General features: G+C 52.5%; 1 protein-coding gene across 6 annotated transcripts in view; it reads right to left on the reverse strand.

The window, feature by feature from the left end:
• Nucleotides 1-19,408, reverse strand: part of GRIK4 (glutamate ionotropic receptor kainate type subunit 4) — a 387,436-nt gene that overhangs the window by 130,488 nt on the left and 237,540 nt on the right. For all 6 annotated transcript variants that reach the window (XR_004317018.1, XM_032472706.1, XM_032472703.1 and 3 more), the window contains 3 exons: nucleotides 17,398-17,495; nucleotides 13,078-13,243; nucleotides 3,378-3,556 (listed from right to left, as the gene is read on the reverse strand). Coding sequence is in view for 5 of the 6 variants with exons in the window: in XM_032472706.1 (XP_032328597.1) it covers nucleotides 3,378-3,556; nucleotides 13,078-13,243; nucleotides 17,398-17,495 (443 nt within the window). In the remaining variant the exon portion in view is untranslated. The remainder of the gene's footprint in view (nucleotides 1-3,377; nucleotides 3,557-13,077; nucleotides 13,244-17,397; nucleotides 17,496-19,408) is intronic.

Consider the following 19,408-nt stretch of genomic DNA (forward strand, 5'->3'; position numbering starts at 1 on the left):
ACAGCTGCTACTTCAGAACGGCCTCTTTTTGTCTGATCTTGGCAGCACCGTAAATACCCCTAACCAACCTTCCCCGTCAGGGTGCCTGGCTTGGAGTGTGACAGGTGGCATAGAAGCTGACAAGGAGATCACGGAAATAATGAGCCCAGCTCTCCCCAGGGCCCTCCTCCCTCCTGACAGTCGGTTAGCTTCATCATGTACCCGGCAGCCTCGGGCCACCAGGAAACCGTTTTTGTCTTGACTATTGAGACGCAGGGGGGAAAAGCAAAACCAGGGACATTGACATTTTCCCTTTGCATAGTGTTTCTCTCTCCAGGAACTCCAATAACTTTGTGAGCATTGTTATAGGAACCCTCACTGGCTCCTTGAAGGACAGGCCTGGGTCCTTTAATCACCACCATCCCAGTGGGAAAACGAAGTGACTGGGGCAAGATGACACCGGGGTCACGATGGAGCTCACGGCCCCCGCGTTAGGCCCCTCCTCCCTCCAGCAGAGCTACATTGCCCCTCCAAGTCCAAGAGCATGGTATGGCATGACGCCCACCTCCATCCCTTCCCCTTGCCTCACTGTCCATGTAATACGCTGCTCCAACCGCTGCCTGGGCCGATGGGAGCCCCCTGGTGACAGGGATGGGCCCAGGGCAGGGGGCTGGGAGAGGGCACCGCCAGACGGTTAAAACCATTTTGCGAAATCTGCTGTCCTAAAGATAACAGACAAGAGATCCTTGGCTTTTAAGACCTGAATTCTGGATAAACACGGAGTTCGCTGCCGGAACAGCCGCTCAATAAAGTAAGGGATTATTCTGAAAATCCTGAAATCAAGAGACGGCAGAGCGCTGCCGAGCTCCGGGCCGGGCTCACGTGATCAGCGTGCCCTCTGATCACGCTGCTTCCCACAGCCTCCCGGAGGCCCCTCAAGGCCAGGTTGAAACCCCAAGCAAGAGGAGCCTGGAGCCCCAGGGAAGCATGCGCACTGAGTCCAGGACTGATGCAGGGCGGGCCTGCCTGGGGCTGCTAGGAATTCAGAAGGAAACAAAGGGAAGAGGGTTTCCTGAAGCCTCACTGGTCATTGATGGATTTGCTTCCAAGGTCACAGGGCCTGAGGCTGATACCTCAGCAGAAAGCCTGCCACTGGCCACGCAGAAGAATTACTTGCTAATAATGACCATTACAAGGGAGTTTCCTGCAAATGCACAGACATAAAAAAAAATAAAAAGGGTTTTTAATTAAAATACCCAGTATTGGCAAGGCATGAGGTACCTTTAAGCTTCTGGTAGGAGTGGAAATTGTCACAGCCTTTCTAAAAGGCAACCTTGTGAATCATACCAAAATCCTTAAAAGCATGCATACCTTTAACTCAGTAATACCACTCCTAGAAATTTATGCTCAGAAAATATTCATGAATGTGCATAAAGATTTATGTACAAAGATGTGCATCCTAGCATTATTTATTATAGCAAAGATTGAAAGCAACCTGTATCTCCAACAAAAATGAGATGCTTAAATAAATTACGGTACATCCATATGATAGCAAATGATGCAGCCAATAAAATATTGGTAGAAAAATATGTAATGACATGAGAAAAATGAATGGCATATAATTAAGTGGAAAAAAAAATCAGATTCCAGAAGAGTGTGTGCAGTGTGATAGTAATTTTGGAAAAGGAAAAAAATGTGTCTGTAAAGGCAGAAAGGCTAGACATCAAATTTTAATAGTGGTTATCTCTGGTTGATGGAATTGTGAGTGGTTTTTATTTTTATTTTCTTCCATGTGACTTTTCTATACTTTTTGAAATTTCAACAATGAACTAGGCGTATTTAAAAAGATGGGGAGGGGTAAATGCAGATTTGATTCTGGGAGCCATGAAATATTCCTGGGCAAGGGTTGACCCTAAAAGGCTTCCGCCTGGGGGCTGTCCAGGCAGAAATCAGCTACCACAGAGGAACGCGCATTCTGACCTGCCCTTGGCGAGGGGACTGGGGGATATCTACCTTACTCCTGACTCCCCACCTTCCCGAGGACTCCTCAGCCTGTATCTCTTGTGCCCTGAAATCTGGAGGACCTTCTCCATCCTTGATGACTTCATTGATCACAGCCCCAGAGTTAAGAGGAAAAAAAAGAGGAAAAAAGGAAGAAAAGCGAAAAGTTCTTTGTTTGCGTGTGTGTCTGTGAGTTGGTTGTACGCACACAGACTTGGGTTGGGAGCTGTGGAAAATTACTATAGCAACTGGCTGAAGGGAGGGCCCTCGGTACTCAGAGAACTCATTCAAATCTCTTATTAACTCTGAGACAAAACTAGTGGAGGGAAGGGAGGTTAGGAGAGAGCAAGGGAGGGAGAGGAGGAGGCATGGGAGGGTCTGCTGGGCTCCTCGGGGCTCGGCACAGGTTAATCAGGATGCTTGCTTCCCATCGTGAAAAATGGCAGGTTGCACTTAAACGTGCAATTAAAATGGCATTAGAGGAGGCCAGCGTGCCTGGAGAGGCTTGGGGAGCCGCCGGGGCCAGGGAGGAGCCCAGGAGCAGGGTCCACTCGGTCTAGGGCTGTTTGCCTAGCCAAGCCACCAGCCCAGGAACCGCCAGCAGTGACTCCAAGGCTGCCCAGCTGTTTGCAAATGCTTGTCCAGCGTGGATCCCCAGGCACCTGACTTCCCTCCTTCTGCCTCTCGGAGCAGCCTCACTTGCAGAGGTCCAGTCTCCATGGACGTGCGCTCTGATTCAGGGGCCAGCACCCTGCCCCTCTGGGTCCCCGGGGTGGGTAGGGGAAACCGGTGATTTGCTGTTAGAGGGCCTTGGACAAAGCTGCTCATCCCGCAGTGTCTCAGTTTCTTCATCTGCCAAGGGGAGATGTTCTACCCACCTCATGTGGTCGATGGGAGGATTACACTGAGAAATTACATGGCAACACTTTGTTGACTGTAGTGTATGAGGATGATACGCGGGGCCGATAGTCAGTAACACACACAGATGTAACTGCCCTGGTTGTCAACACAGGAGACACTTCTACACCGCTGGGCAGATAGCCTCTGCCCCAAGCCCCCAGTGGCCCACCCCACCACCCTCACCCCTCCGAGGACCACATGGATCACAAAGCCTAGGGTCTGTGGCAGGTCTAGGTCTGGCCCGTGTCCTACTGCACCTGGAGGGAAATGTTTTTACAATATGGCCATCACCTCGCCTCCTCCTTTCAGCTTTCGGGAACCTTCCATCGAAACTGAAGCACATAGAGGCTTGTCAGGTTCAGAGGTCCAGCCTAGGGCGCCTTCAGCCTCAGCCCAGGGGGACGCCCACAGCAAGAAGGGAGCAGAGTGCCAGGTGGGAGGGAGGGGGAGGGAGAAGGCCGCTCAGCCCCACCAGCGCCCGCCCAGCCCGCGCCCACCTTCAGGAGGATGGTGTGGGACATGGAGGCGTTGGCGTGGATGATGATGGTGGCTGTCTTGTCGTCCCGGATCTCCTTGAGGAGTGGGGTGGGGTCCCTGGTGTCATCCAGCATCCGGACCGAGAGTGTGTCCTTGGAGATAAGGAATTGCCGGAGCAGCTTCTCTAGGTTTAAAAGGCCTGGAGGGAAGAGAGGACGAAGCCCCTGAGGGTCCACGGAGCTGCCTCGGGAGACAGGGGAGCAAAAGCGAGAGGAGTGGAGACTGGTGGGGAAGCAGGGCTGGGGGCTGGCCCCACTGCTGGTTAAGCAGCCACATCCCATCCTGAGCAGGTTTCTTAACCTCTGCGGGCTCCAGTGATCCCACGTCAAACGAAAAGAACGCTCAGGGCCCCGGGTGAAACAGAGAATGGGGCTCCCTTGAGCGAGACAAGAAACTCCCCGCTCCTCCTCACAGCCCCGGGGCTGCCCAGCACCCAAGCCTGGGTTCACAGACCACCAGGCCCGGATTTCTTTCTCTAACTTGGCCACCAGCTCCCTAAATGACCTTTAGTGTGACTGGGTCTCGACCTCAGTGTCTTCATCTAAGAAATCAGAATTCAGGCACACCACAGAGACACTGGAGGTTCGGTTCCAGATCACTGCAATAAAGTGAGTCACATGAATTTTTTTGGTTTCCCAGCGCATATAAAAGTCGTTTACACTATACTATAGTCTGTTAAGTGTGCGATAACATTATGTCTAAAAAAATGTACACACTTTAATTTAAAAACATTTTCTTGCTAAAAATGCTAACCATCAACTGAGCCCTCGGCAAGTTGTAATCTTTTTGCAATAGTAACATCAAAGATCACCAACCGTTTAATAAATACAGTGTTAAGGAAAACGTTGGGAACATTGTAAGAATTACCAAAATGTAACCTACAGACACAAAGTGAGCAAATGCTGTTGGAAAAATGGCGCTGGTAGACCTGCTGGAGGCGGGTGGCCACAAACCTTCAATCTGTAAAAAAACGCAGTAAAACGAGGCGTGCTTGTAATATCAGAGGCCAGAGCCCAGGGCTGGGGCGAGGATTAAACGAGGCAGCACATCAAGTGCTGGGGCCGGAGCCTTGCACAGGGTGAGCCCTCAGAAATGCTACATCTAGCTCCAGGAGAGCCTTCATTTCCACGTGGAGGTGGGGGAGCCGTTCCCGCAAGGTCACAAGGCCGGGAAAACAGGTCTAGCAAAAGCCTTTGAACTCCTCAAGGCGTAGTGGCTGCACTCAGACTAGGTATTATGATGACGATGAGAGAACAGGCTTTGAACTGCTCTCCAGCAGGCAATCATGTGAGCCCAGAACAAAACAGAAAACTGGGAGTGTGAGCTAAGGACTCCCTCCCTCCTCACCACCCCCCTCACTTGCTGCCTCAGGGCTGCGGTGGGCAGAGGGGCTCCAGAAGGATGCCACCGAGACACGAGGGTCTTAATCCTGCTTTGTCTCTGACAAGGGAGGCCAGGGGAAGGGAGTGTGCGTGGAAGGGGTTTCCTGGGAAGACGGTGGTCTCAATTCCAATGGAGAGGGACCTACAGGCGTCTGCTCCCCAAAGCCAACAGCAAGAGTAACATTTATTGAATTCTTATTGTGTTCCAGGTAATGGGCTAAACATTTTCCATGACTCATCTCACTTAAGTCCTCACAACAGTCCTTTAAAGTATTATACTCCCGCAGTGCAGAGGCGAGCAGGAGCCAAGGAGAGAAGTGGGTACGGTCTCCACACACCGTGGATGGCGAGGGAAGGGTTGCTTTCTAACCAAAGCTCCCCGTGCTCTGGTTTCTGCACCGGTTAAAGGAATATTAAAGCAAGGATGTCGGGAGTACAACCTTGAGGACTCCTCCCTGTGCAGGTTATGCACTCTCCTGATGTGAGAGGCAGGGTGCGCTCTGAGGAGCACTGGACCACCTCCTCGTTTTGTAGAGAGGTAACAGGATGTGCCCAGGAACACAGCTGGGACCAGAATTCCCATTTCCTCATCTCCATCCAATCCTCTTCCCCTGAGACCAGACTGCCGCTTAGGACAAAACATAAGAGGCAGCAGGCGCAGATCCCAAGGAGGCCTGGGGACCTGCGTCTCTGGACCCAGGAGGGAAAGCCTACACTTGATGTGCTTTGTTAACAAGGACAAGGTAGCCGGGGGGAGCCCACCGGCCTGGCATGATGGAGTCGGAGCGCCTGGAAGGCAGGCCAACCCTTAACCTCCTGTCATGGGTCTGGAGAAGGTGGTCCAGGGAGATAGAGGCTGCAACAGGGATAGGGGAGCCCCTGGAGGGCCTGTTATCCACAAAGAGGTTTCAGAAACATGGGCAGAATGAAGAGAGAGGAAGGTCAGGTCTGTTCATCCAGCATCACTGACCTAAGTGCCAGGCACTGGGCCGACAAGACACCCACACAGAAGAGGGGTCACGTACAGACCCTGCCCTCCTGGAGCTTAGGGTCCAGGAACCTGTTAAAATCAAATCCCTATTTTGTTTCATGGCCTAAGAATCTGGTTTTCTATGGGGCAAATGCATTTGTGCTATAAGTCAAATGGAGAGAATATTCACATCTTCCACAGAGATGATGTGAAAAGCGAACTCCCACTTGGACAAAGGTCTGAGCCCCTGACCCAAAGGTCACTATAACCAGGAGGTCGGGGAGGCCACAGGACTGGAGTCTTGGCCATCTCCTTGGCTCATGGAGAGCTCTGCTGGGGCATGGTCTAGGGGACGGGGCCCTGCAGCTGGAGGGATGAGGGAGGGAGGGGAGGCAGAGGTAAATCCCATGGGGCCTGGAATGCAGCAGGGAGAATCTTGGAGCCTGGCTGGGAGAGAGGCCAAATCCCCTGGGATCCTTCAGATGGGCAATGAAGTTCAGTAGGAGGAATCAGAAGCCTGGGGAGTGGCAGTGTGATTACCCACAGCACGGAGAAGGCTGGCAAAGGCAGCCCAGGGACCCTTCATCCCTTTAAAGCTGGCAGGTGCACCGAGCTCCCAGAGAAAAGAGCCCCCAGGTGTCAGGTAAACTGGGGACCCTGTGCCAATCAATGCCCACGTGCCCTACCCCCACTGCCCTTGAAACCAGGCAGCTGAGCATCACCCCCCATCTCATCCCACTGCTGAGAGGCAGGCGGGCCCAGGGGAGGAGAGGGGAGAAGGGCAGGGCCGGGACCCCTACTCATCGCTCATTTCCCCCGCCTGCACCGCGCCCGAAGCAGCAAAGAGAACATGAGGTCGGACGTGAATCCCAGCTCCTGCATGGGGGCCGCTGGGGCCGCTAGTGCGGGAAAACCCCTCCGCCCCTTTGCGCCTCCGTGTCCTTATCTGTGGAATAAGGAAAATAACTACCTTACAGGGGGAGTAAGAGGATGTCAAGTAAGCAGAAGTGGGTCTGTCACCCGGGACGTGCCTCACAAATCTGGTTTCCATCCGCCCCCTCCCCCGCCATTCACATCCTAACCGTCCTTCACCGCCTCACCTCCTCCCAAAAGCCTTCGCCCGGCTCTCCGGCCCCCACCCGCTTCTCTCTTCTCTCAACTCATACAGGATTTATTATCCAATCTACAGAGTATAGCCCTTGGTTATAAACCATAGGAAACATTTGATAGCATACACACACGCATATATGCATACATATTACGATATATAAAATACACTCTAATTATTTCAGTGTTGGGTAGGGATCCTGGCGCAAACTTCCCAGCACGTCCCCGGTGTGAGGCAGGGGGCGCAGTGCTTGCTGGTGGACTGAACTAGAGATTTGGGGGGGAAGAGAGAGACTCTGCATGCCAACAGGCCAGGGGAGCAGCAGTGCCAGGTGAGAACAGACACCGTGTCACTGCAGGAGCAAATGAAGGAAGGGGGTACCTGTCCTGAGGAAGAAGGGAAGGGCTGTTGCAAGACGAACTTGCTCTTGGCAGCGTCAAGGACTAACCCCAGGAACAGATGAGCGGATGGAAGTTGCGGGGGGACACACGTAGCTCAACATAAGGAAGAAGCTCTGTTCGCTGTCTAAAGAGGCAGTGGTGTCATCGAGAGAGTGAGCTCCCCATTGCTGGAGGTATTCAAGGCAAGACTGAACTCTCTCTTGAGAACAGCTGCAGAGGGAATTAAACTCCAAGAATGTTGACGTCCTTCCTGCCCAGAGTTTCTTTAATTCTATGAATCAGAGGAAGATTCTTTTTTTATTCTAGACAGTGGAAGGCATCTGCTGAAGAGGAAGGGGTGGTTTCGTTACATTAAGAGTATCTGGAGTTTTTCAGTGTCGTTTGGCATTTCCAATTGTCATTCTCCTCGCCTCTATCCGCTTAATGGAACTAAGGGATTTACCAAAGGCAGCTGCCAGCAGAGAGGTTAAAAGCTGCTCTCTTCCCGGCTTCCTCCTCCACCTCCACCCCGACCCTCCTCTCCTGTGGAACCCTTGGCCCAGCAGCGGGTCTGCCTGCCAAGTCCAAGGCTGCGAGGGACCTGGGGAACCTATTAGTCTCACTCAGGATGCAGTGGGATGGATCGATGCGAAATCCAGCAGGCTGGCTGTTCTGGGAAGAAGGAGGGAGGCTGGCTTCTGGGACTGGGAGGCAGGGGACCAGGAACGGTGGGAGAAGGGACAGGCCAAGAGAGGCCCAGCTGGGGTGGACAGGGCTCCAGGACAAGGACACCGGCACCTAAGGGATGGGTCTGCAGGGGACACAGAGGAGCCTTGTATCAAAAAAGAAGAATAAACACCCATTTCAACAGCATCCCCCCCTCTCCACTGGCCGATTCCCTGGGCTGAAGGCTTTGGTTCCGGAAAACGCGAATAGTCCCAGCAGAGGCGGCACTTTAAAAACTGTGGGAGGCAGCTGATGTCACAGTGACCTCAGGGGATGGTGGTGGGGACTCAGCGAGACGATGTGAGTTCACCACTGTGCATGATGCCCGAAACCTGGGACGTCTCCACTTCCCTCCCCTTGCCAGGTGCACAGCCCTCTGGTGTGTGGTTTTCACACCGTTTCCAGGGAGCAGATTCTGACTGAGAGAGAGGGATGGGGTCCGAGGTGTTGCCAGAGGGTCAGGGGCACAGAACAAGTTCAAGGGCTTGAACGATTTAAGTGTTATCACCTGCTTCTCCGTGTTGCTCCATCCCACAACCGGGCTTGGCCCCAAGAAAAGGTAGAAAGGGCCAGACCACGGGGGTCAGAGGAGGAGATGCAGAGGGGCTGGGGAAGCAGGCTGAGGTCTCCTCTGGACCGTCTGCTGCCTTGCGTGGCCGTTAAGCCTGTCCACTTCTCTGACAGCAGGGGTGGGCATGGAAAGACCTCTGTGCTCCCCTCGGCCTCTCCACTTCGGGGTGTTTATCCATTTATTTATTACTGGGGCCCAGCAGACATCCCTGCCTTGAGAATTGCCTTCAGTGTTTCCTGAGCTCCTTCACATACTGTTGATTAAACCTCACAAGTGCCAGGGAAGCGGGTATTGTCATTATTCCCAGGTAGAGACCAACCACTGAGGCAGGAAGGACCCAGTGACGGATCACAGAACAAGAGATCCTGGGACAGGCCAAGGTCCAAACCCAGGTTTTCTGATTCCAAGTTCTGGCTTCTGATTCACCACTTGAGTTGGCCTGGGAAGAAGTCAGTCCTCTCATAAAATAGGAAAAACGGACCCTCACTTATTTGTGTCTCTTCCACAGTGCTGGGAGAAGCAGGAAGAGGAGGTGACAAGAACCATGCGACCTTGAAAATGGACGTAATCTCTCTTTTCTTCATGCATATGAGAATGTCTATAGAACCCACCTTACATGGTTATAGGAGGTTTAAATGAGATCATTTCAAACCCTCAGCAGAGTGTTTGTAACGTAGTAAGTGCTCCAGAAATGGTTAATTTGCATCACTCTAAGCAAAAGGCCTCCCGCAGAGCCCCCTGGGGACAGCACAAAAAGGCCAACGACTGTTCCGTTATGCACACGGGACCCTGGGTGTCATTCCCGATGCCCCAGTCCTCCACGCCCTGCTGCCATCACCAGGGTTACGGGATACAGTAATAGTAATTAAATGTGCATTGTGTTCTGGGCCCAGATACCTTCCACTCAATTCCCCTGAGAGGCATTATCATCCCCACTTTACACGGGAGGGAACTAAAGCTCAGAGAGGTAAAGGGACCTGCTTAGCATCACACAGCTCATGGAGCAGCTTGGTTTGACTGCAAAGATGGTTCTCTTTCTACTGAATCAGCCTGTTTTTCTCTTCAGCGGCACTCCCTCCCCAGGAGACCGAAGTCTTGCTCCTCTTCAACAACCTGCACCGAGTTCAGCAAATACCGGGATGTTATAAAGACAGAGCCGCACTCCGGTCACTGTGCTGCAGGTCCTCACCTGGCCTTGCTCGGAAGGGATCCGAGGCAGGGGGGGGGAGAGGAAAAGTCTTGTGTGCCACCCGTTCCCCAGGTGTGGACACTGTTACACTCTTTGTGTAAGTCGTTCTATTTAATCCCCTCAACCATCTGGGAGAGAGGAGTCACCATCCCCATTTCATAGAGGAGACAACAGAGGCTAGCGAGTGCTTACGTCACTTTGCCAAGATCACACAGATAGTACACAAGTGGCAGAAAGTGTAGGGGGAACAGGGCCTGTAGCCACGAAAAGGACATTGAAATACTTAGAAGCACCAAAGCATGGAAAAAAAGATGATTTGAGCTACGGATGATGATTCCAGGGAGACACACAGCATATTACACTGTGACCACCAAGTCAAGGGCTCTGTGTCCAGCCTAAGGGTCTCAAAAGGTAACTCTATGGCAGGGCTCGGGGAGCTCCAAAGGGGCCTCAGAGGCCACAGTGGGGAACCCCAACATTCCTTGCAAGCCCCCAAGCGGCAAACTCCCCCAGGCTCTGTGGGGATGATCAGGACAGCCACGCCTGGGCTCCTTGCCACACCTCCTCCCCCAGCCTCATTAGAACTAGGTACGAGCAGATGTCCCGATTTTTTTTTACATTAAAGAAAAATAATATAATTCACAATACAACTCTACTTGGTCCAAAACCTGCTTATTAAAAATCTGCTTTGGGAAAGACGGAGAGTAAATGGTACAATCCCCCATGGAATGATCTCTGTTATGTCTAATTTTGACGGCTGGAAAATAGAATTAGATTCCTGTTCCCAATTCAACTTGCAGCGTTTCTCGGCCCTGCATGAATAAGGAAGATGCAAGAATGTCTCCTCCCGGGCTCTGAGCTGCATTTCCCTTCAGTCCCTCATTTCTTCATCCTTTGATTAGATTTTTAATCCTCTGCCCTTGAACTTCTCCTGCTCTGCCCCACCTTCCTTCCCCCTGGTGGGTGGGGCCAGAGTCACTCAGGAGCCTCAACAGATGAGCTCTCCAAGCAGAGGGGCGCCGGGTGGTTGAGCAGTCCTGCCTGGCTCTTCGGCTGGCCTCTCCAGCACTTTGGCAGACTTACCCTCTCCAGGACTGCGCTCGGCCATCCTGCACCAGCTCAAGGGAGCAGGGGGACACACTGCTCCAGAGAGAGTTCTGCCCTGCAAAGGACACTGTGCCTGCCAGGCAGAGACTGCCCTGAGCTGCTGCTCTGAGGCTTCTGGTACAGCCCAGGAGGGTCGAGGGACTGTGGACGAGGAACGCCTGGCTCCCCTCCTGGTCAAAGGACCTGAGTTAAGAGTCTTGCTTTTGTCCTGTACCAGCCGACGTGACCTTAAGCCTATTCCCTTTGCAGCTCCAAGACCCTTTGCTCAGCTCTAGAATGACTGGAGAAGAGGGAAGTAAAGGGGGAAAACATAAGGGAAAGTACTTTGCAATCTGCAAGGAACCATTTGAATGTCAGAGAATGTCAATTCCAATGGAAAGAGCCCTGGGCTAGGAGGTAGCAGTATCTAGCATAGTGCTCAGCACATGGCAGCAACTTCCTTCCCAAAGCCCAGTAAGAGCTGAAGCAGAGGAAACAGGGCTCAGCTTAAAAGCAAGAGAGACTGTGGCTAGACACAGGAAAGAACTTCCTATCAGTGAGACATTCTACCCAACGCAGACAAGGACTGCAGGACAGTCTTTGCTTGGGCATATTTATAGCCTATCTTCTGTCTCAACATTCCTGCTGGGTACATGGGGTATGTCAGTTCAGTCCTGCTTGAGTGGGCTTGTGGCAGAAATTTCCGGGGCAGAATCCTTGAAACCCTGTTACACCCTTCAGTGGTGCAAGGATGCCACACAAGGAGGGTCAGGTGGTATGCAGCATACCCCAAGTGTGTTCCATCAAATGCCAGCATCCTGTGGGCTTTTAGATCAGCATCCTTTTGGGGCATATGACCAAACTGACTTGGAAGATGATGAGGTAAATAGTTGTTTCGGCCACAGGACAACTCAGAGTGTCCATGCTAATGTGTGCTGCGAATCTCCATGAGGGAGAAATAGAATGAAGTGTTATCCAAACATTTCTCTCTCCTTTTTGGCCACAAAATGCTTTTCCCACAAAACCCTTATCATCTAAAGGCATGCTGTCCAATAGAATTTCTGTGAAGATGGAAATGTTCTCTGTCTGCACCATCCACAGGTGGCTACGGAGCATCTGAAGTGTGGCTAGTGAGACTGAGGAACTGGACTTAGAATTTTATTTAACTTTAAAGTGGGGGATTCCAATGCCTCCAAACCCACTGGGTGGTTGTAATAATTAAATACGATACATAAAAAACACACAGAGTTGGGACTCAGTTACTTTTGTTTCTTGGGTATAGCACAGAACAAACAATCAGTCTGTGTTCAATAATAAATGAATAAACACAAAGACCCTGTTAAAGAAGATAGTTCTGGCCCTTGGCAGGGAGGCGGCTCTTGTTTTCAGATGCTGCAGGGATTTGAGGATGGAAGGTGGATTTACCACGCAGAGCAGTTCTGAGAAGCCGTAGAAAGGAGCCTGATGGAGATGGCGCACGTCTGCCAGTGCAGCCCACCCAGACCCGCACGGGAAGACCTGCACAGGTGAGCCACACAGGACACAGATGCTTGGGGCTTGGGCTCCGAGCCCCAGTGGTAGCCAGTGGCCAGCACCTGTGTGACGCATGTGGATGCACAGCTGTCACCGGCAGCACACAGATGCATAGATTTGCTGGACTGTGCAGGCTTAAATTAGCTAAATCTCACAAACACTAAATTTATGTCACAAATTGTCTGACAGTCAGAGAAAATGCATTTCTAAAACCTGCATTTGCAGAAAAATGCTTTATCAGGAATTGACCTTGGACCTTTGTTCCATCAGCAGAACACGCTCTCCAAGGGAAGAAGCTCTTCAACCCATGAAATACAAATGCATCCAATTTTATATTTTCCCTCTCTCTCTCTGTTTTGTAGCTCCTTAACAATGAGGCTGAAAATGTGGGAATTGCGTTTGCAGATGCAAAAAGGCTTGGCAGTTGGCCAGTCTCCCTTGTAACTGAGCTCCTCTGTGTTCTGCCCATGCCCAGGGAGTTCTGGCAAAGGATGTTCCTGGACCGCTCTCTCTCTCTCTCTCTCTCTCTCTCTCTCACATCCACACATGGACAAACAGCCAAGGACACATGGAATGCCCGAACCGTCTAACTGTCATCTCCAGGATGGGAGGGTGCCCTCCCCTTCCTGGCGTATCTCCAGCCAGGGGCAAATCAGTCAGGCTGAAATCCACAGGACCTGACTGTCTGGGGCGGAGCCAGCCTGGGGAAACTTACATTCTGCTTTGGCACAGATGAGGCAGGCAGTGGTGCAGTTGAAGAAGTTGAGGATCCCAGCTACCGCCACGCTGATGTCGGTGTTGCTGGGGTGGAGGTTCAGGGTTGTGAATCTCTGGAACTGGAACTTGATAAACTCCTCTGGGGCCACTTTGAAATGGGGGACCTGGGAGGAAGAGCAGAAAAGGACAGCAGGGAAGGTCCAGAAGGAGTGAGAAAGAAAGAAAAGAGCAGAGAGTGAGACCAGGCGGCAGAGGGTGGATTCTCGTGTGAAAGACCTTTGCTGCACACTGGTAGGAGCTGGAACCTACAGGACTCAGGGCACCCGCTCCGCTGGAGGAAGATGAGATGGCATCCCTGACAACGCTTGAGACAGGCGGACGCAGGACGGGAAACCCTGTATACATGTGCTGTGGATCTCAGAGCTGGGGTCTGTGACCCTGAGAAGGCAAAACAATAGGTCTTTATTCTCAGAGGAACTGTCCACTGCAGGGCAGCGAGACAAACAGCTCTTGAAGGCATAATCCTTATTTTATTTTATTTGTAGTTAATGAATCAGAGCAGAGATGGCAGAAAGAGAAAAAGACTGCCCTGGGGACTAAGGCAGGGGGCTCCCTCAGCTAGTCTAGCCAACAGATACATAAACCAGCTCCCAACGAAATTTCTGGATAAAAGCCTGGGATGGGAGGAGGAAGCACCTCTGGCTGGGAAACCATCTAGAGAGCCAGGTAAATAATACCTGCTTTGGCTTCATTAGAACAGTGTCAGCTTCCGTCTGAGTCTATTACTGACATTTCCAGGAGGCACTGTCCCTGCCTTCTGCCTCTCTTCTCCCGGAAAGAGATATTAACAGGCTGTGATGGGCTGCTTTATTGGCGACTTTGGCTATTGGGTAGGTAATAGGAAAGTTAAAACATAATAAGCTGCCATCTACCTTGATTTTACTCTGTCACCCTGGTACCCAGAGCCAGAAAAGCTAAAGGTGGCTCATGCCTCTCTCAGAGATGGGGCTAACACCTCAACCCTCATCCTCACTTAGGGTGCCCAGTGTGAGGGCCAGATTACCATAAGTATGGGTCTGAACTGATGTTAAAGTGAATAAGATTGAGGTTAGACAGCAAGAAGAACTTCCTGGTGATGATGCTGACTGGCTCCTAGAATGGGTCATTCAGACATGATTGCAGAAGTTTCCTTTGCCTGCCTGGCCCAGAGTCTGGGATGATGTTGACATGGTCTCTGTAGGATTCTGCTACTTTTTAAGCTTATAGAATAAGTCAGCCAGAGCCCAGAACCCCTCTGAGACTAGGGTGAGGGGAGGATAAAGATTTAGCAAAAAACAGCGAGAAAAATCCAGAATTCAACTAGAATTAGCCCTTGCACCATAGAGAGAGGGCAGCCAATAGTTTCCAGCAGAGACTGAAAAGCACAGAATTGGGGAGAGAGCCTGGTGAGTAACGACAGAAGACTCTAAAGAGTGAGGCTGACCTGCAGTGTGTCATAAGAGGTCTTTCTTCCCACTTATATTTTGCATCCCCTACAATCTGTCTAGAATGAATAACAAATGCGCCTTGGAAGGAAAAAAGGGTCACAGAGGGGCAAGATGGAGGCCAAGGCTGGGCAGGGGCAGGGTGGCCAGGCTGGCGGGCTTACACATTTGAGCATCTCTGACCAGTGCCCCTCCTGTGTGGCCATCCAGCCTACCAGGTTCCATCAGCAGCTAACTCACCCCCAGTAGAAGGAACACTTACAGATACGCTTGAATCCACAGATCCCAGAGATGAAGCAAGGAAAAGACTTAGGAAAGTGAAGACTCAGGAAAATTTGTTTTCAAGTCCATAGACTTGGGTTTGCATCTAGGTTCTGGTGTATGGTCTGGGGCAAACTGTTCAACCTGTCTAAGCTTCATTAACATAGAAATAACAACAGGTGCTTCCTGGAGCTCTAGGAGGATAAAGTGAGACCCTGTGTGTGAAGGATGCACTAGTTCAGTTTCTAACACGGATTCAATGTTCAGGCAATGCCTTTTCTCCTTCCCTTCCCCTTTCTCCCCAAATCTAGGAGCTGCGAAGAAGCTCTGGGGGATGCATGTGCAGGGGTGAGGGCCGAGGGGCTTCCTAGGAGGGGGATCTGGTGGAAAGCCTCCAGCACAACACACACACTCCCATCTTGGAGGCTGCTGGGGATGCAGCCAGCTGCCGTGATGGGCCCGGGCAGGGATGGCCAGACCTTCCTGCTGATTCTCTCTCTAGGACCAAGATCAATCCACAATTGATTCGCAATTACAAACGCATCCCAGCAGGTCATTGTGGAGGTGTGGGGGGGAAGGAGAGGTGAGCGCAATGGAGGGAGGCAGCGAGGCAGAAAGCGGCCAGCCACAGGGGCTGCAGAGATGTTAGCAGCATTTATAGGAACAAACTCCTCGGTGAGAACTCCATTTCTTTTCCCTGAAACTGAGGGGAATCAGTGTGAGGCAGTTCCGCCTCATAAAATATTAAAAGAAATGCATCATCCGAATGGAGAGGAAAGGCTGCTCTGGAAGGAACACAATCAAAGGCGGACTAACCGTCCAGCCGTTCCCTGGGCGGCACGACCTGCCTGGCTGGTCCACGGAACGGGCTCCGGGGCAGCGGGATGGGAAGACGGATGCAAGTCAGGGTCTCTGCCTCCAGCCTGAAATGCCAAACAGGGCTAAGGGATGTGTTTGCGGAGATAAAACAGCCACTGAACCCCCATTCAGAGGAGGCCATTTTGGAGTGGGAGTCGGGGGGATAAATGCAGGGGACCGTGAGGAAAGTGTGATGGGGAGGTTGCAGGGAGGAGGGGAGAGAGCAGAAAAGAGGAAATGGGGAGCTGGAGTCTTGGCAGCCTCACCCGGTGAAGATCACAGCAATCGCTGAAATAACAACCTGCCATAGATTTGAGCTGTGACTTGGAGCCTGGCAAGAAAGATTTAAATTAAACATCAGGTCTAACTTGCCGGGGCCGAGGCTTTGAGATGCTGGAAGGGCCTGCAGTGGGACAGTCTCCTTCTTTGGCCTGGGCTGGATCAGGAGTCACCTTTCAGGACATCTGGGAGGAGTGGGGAGTTGTCCACGTGGACCCACGTTGCCCAGGGCAAGGAGCTCAGGGGCGTGGCCTGCAGGGCAGTGGTGAGTAAGGCCCACCCAGGGACTGGGGCTAGGATCACACAGCGCTCTAACACGCCGAGAGCAACTCTTAGAGTGGGCTCGTAAAACCCAGGAGAGCAATGTTCCTATCCATGCCTCAGGGACTCGCCAAGTCCTCTGATCCCGTGAGACGTGGAGGCATCAAGGGAGTGGCTTCCAGAGGGCCTGGGGGAGGCAGAGGCCCGCCTGCTGCTCCACTGCCTCTGTGGGGGCAGCTCTCTAAAGCTTCTGGAAGGCTGAGCATCCAGGCCCCTCGAACAGGTGCAAGTCTGACCCTTCCTTCTTCTGTCCTTCCGCCCTGCCCCGTCCCCAGCTCCTGACCACCAGGCTCCATCTATTTCTTCTGAAAGAACTGCCTAGAAGGCTCCTGGGAGCAGAAAGAGACTACGGGGTCACTTTGCCACAGTCTCTCAGGGGTAGATCTGAAGGAGAAGGACTGATTGCTTCCAAGAAGAACTAGGAAAGATTCCAACAACAGAATCTCTGAAGTTTCAAGTTTGTTCTTTCTGAGGGGAAAGGAGAGAGAGAACTGATGGACTAGGGAGGGATCAGGCTGCTGCTCAGAAACTCATCCCTGACCGTCTTTATCTCCCAGGGAATGAGAACTAGAGGGAATGGACCCAACACCTTGGAGAAGTAAACACTGGAATTGGGGAATGAAGAAGAAAGCAAAATAAAATCTCTCTTTAAAGAGAACTTATAAAACAGAGGTTTTCAAACTTGATTTCAGCACTAAAAATGTAGCAAAGCCTTGCTCCAAAGGCATTCTTCCCCAGAATCCCAGGATCCAAACAGATGCCCTGGAGCTGTTCACATGGAGCTCGGACTCCTGCCCTCTTGGCCTCGCCTGGACCACCACCCTCCCCAGCGTCTCCCTCTAACCCCGCCACCAGCATCCCCTGCCCCACCCAGGACCCTAAGACTCAGAAGAGCATGGCTTGAAAATCTTGTTGTGAAACTTTCCCTCTGAGTCCCCTTCACCTAAGCAACCTGGAAAAAACTAACTGCCACCAAAAGACCACTTTTTAAATTTGGAGTGACATCAGGCAGGCCCTGATTCACTCTTCCAGCTCTTAAGAATCCACGCTATCTTTGGGCCCGGGGGCCCGGGCTGCCAGCCCACAGATGGTCCCCACCCTGGTGCAGCACTCACCTCCTTCTCCCCGCAAATGTTGCTGATGATGGAACTGGAGGCCGGGCTGGAGGATGGTCCCAGGACAGCGACCACCCCCTTGGGAAGGATCTGACACACTGCAGCCGGTGGCGGGGACAGAGCGTGTGGAGCAAGAAAGGAAACAAGGCACTCATCAGGTGCGACGTGGTCTTCGGCCTGGAGTCCTCCAGTCCCCAGCCCCCCATCACTGCCCCCTCACCTTCCACCCACTCCCGCCCGGGTCCCCTCTCCTACCCTTCCAAACCCAGTGCCTCTCCTCCCCTGGACTACGGGGCTCCGGGACAGTTTTATTGGAGTTTATGGATGGTATTAAATGAGGAAATGACCCAGGTTATGACAACATACGGCCTCAGCCAACAGGGTGTATAAATTGTCTGGGCTGCCACCCAAGGACGGAGGCGCACGGCGGTTCCGGCCCATCCCGCCCTCCGGCCTGGCCTGCAGGATCAGGGCTGCGAGCCAGGCATGGCTGCTGCGGGGGCCGAGGGCCCAGCTCACAGAACGGCCACCCGAGAAAGAGTCTGGGGAGGGAGAAAGGCAGACAAGCAGAGAGACCAAAGGAAGGGAGGATGATGCAGGCAGAGAGGAGAAAGGATTCAGTCCAAGTCAAAGGGAGCAGGAGAGAGAGAAGGAGAAAGAGGGAGGATGAGAGGCCAAGAGGGGCCTCACCTTCCGATGCCACCTGCAGTCACCTCGCCGGGAGCCTGGCACCCCCGCTTCCCCGAGCGTGTCACGTGCCCTGCTGACAACCAGCGTGCTCTGTGCCCTTGAGCCTCACCTTGGCGCTCCTCCCTCCTCTACCCTAGACACTCCCTCACCTGTCAAGGAGCACCTCAAACGCCAACTTCTTACACCTTCCCTGGCTCCTTCAAGTGGAATTCAAACTCCCCCCGGGCTCCGAGGCCCGTGGTTTGTCCGTCAGCTCTAAGACACTTGTAAGTGTGTCTATTCTGGTTGTTTAGATGCGTTTCTCCTCTCACTAGATTTCAAAACCTTAAGGGCCAGAGCTGAGCCGGGTATCCGTCTAAATCCCCGCTTTGCTTTTCCTCGGTGTCCGGCACAATGTTTTTTAGATGCCCAGTTGATCATTGTTGAATGAATGAGTGGATGGATGGGACATGAGGTTGGAAGAGGAGGAGAGACTAAGATTTTATAATGCTACAGGCTGAGAAAGGAAGCATTGGGGGAAAAGGGGAAACAGACGGAGAGAGAAAATGAGACAATTCTCAGGACACGCACAGCGATACAGAAGCAGAGAGCCGTCCCTCGGATACGCCCCGTGCTTCCTGGTCGCCCTATGAGACATCCTTCCCCGCAAAACTCAGAGCTGACACGTTTTCCTCCGACTCCCATCCAGTCAGCTCAGTCAACGGAGGTAAAAGGGTTAGTCCGAGGATCCTCACTGCGTCAGCAGCAAAGCCATGCCCGCAACCTGGACGCGCTTTCTCCGAGAGCCCTAAGCACTGGCCCACACAGCCAGCTGAGGGCTGTGACGGGCACAGGGGGCAGGGTAGAGCACCAGGGGTCATATGCCGGCATTTGAACTCATCACACGGACGACAGATCTGTGAGGTCTTCTCCCAGCCTGCTGCTCAGGCGTGGATCCCACAACATCCCAAATCTCACCGGCCCCTGAGGCTGCTGGCAGCGGGCGCCTGAGGGGGACCCCTCAACTCTAAATATCAGAACCGTCCCCAGTGACAGAGTAGCTGTGAACAGGCTTTACCTGAGGAACGCTCTTCAAAGTTCAGGCTAATTCCAAGGAAATTACCTCACGTGATCCCTGCCAACTTAACTCTTCCCGCCTGCTGGGGGCTCCAAGTTCACTGGCCATCAAATTCCTACAACAACCTCAAGGATGGATCTTAGTTTCTAATTTTACAAATAAAAAAACCGCATCCTGGGGATGTTACGGCCAGAGCCAGTGTGGGAATTCAAGTCTGGTGACCCCATCCAGTGACTGCCCTGCTCCTTGCAGCCACTTCTCCCA

Source organism: Camelus ferus, chromosome 33 (assembly GCF_009834535.1).
Source record: "Camelus ferus isolate YT-003-E chromosome 33, BCGSAC_Cfer_1.0, whole genome shotgun sequence".
NCBI classification, from domain to species: Eukaryota; Metazoa; Chordata; class Mammalia; order Artiodactyla; family Camelidae; genus Camelus; species Camelus ferus.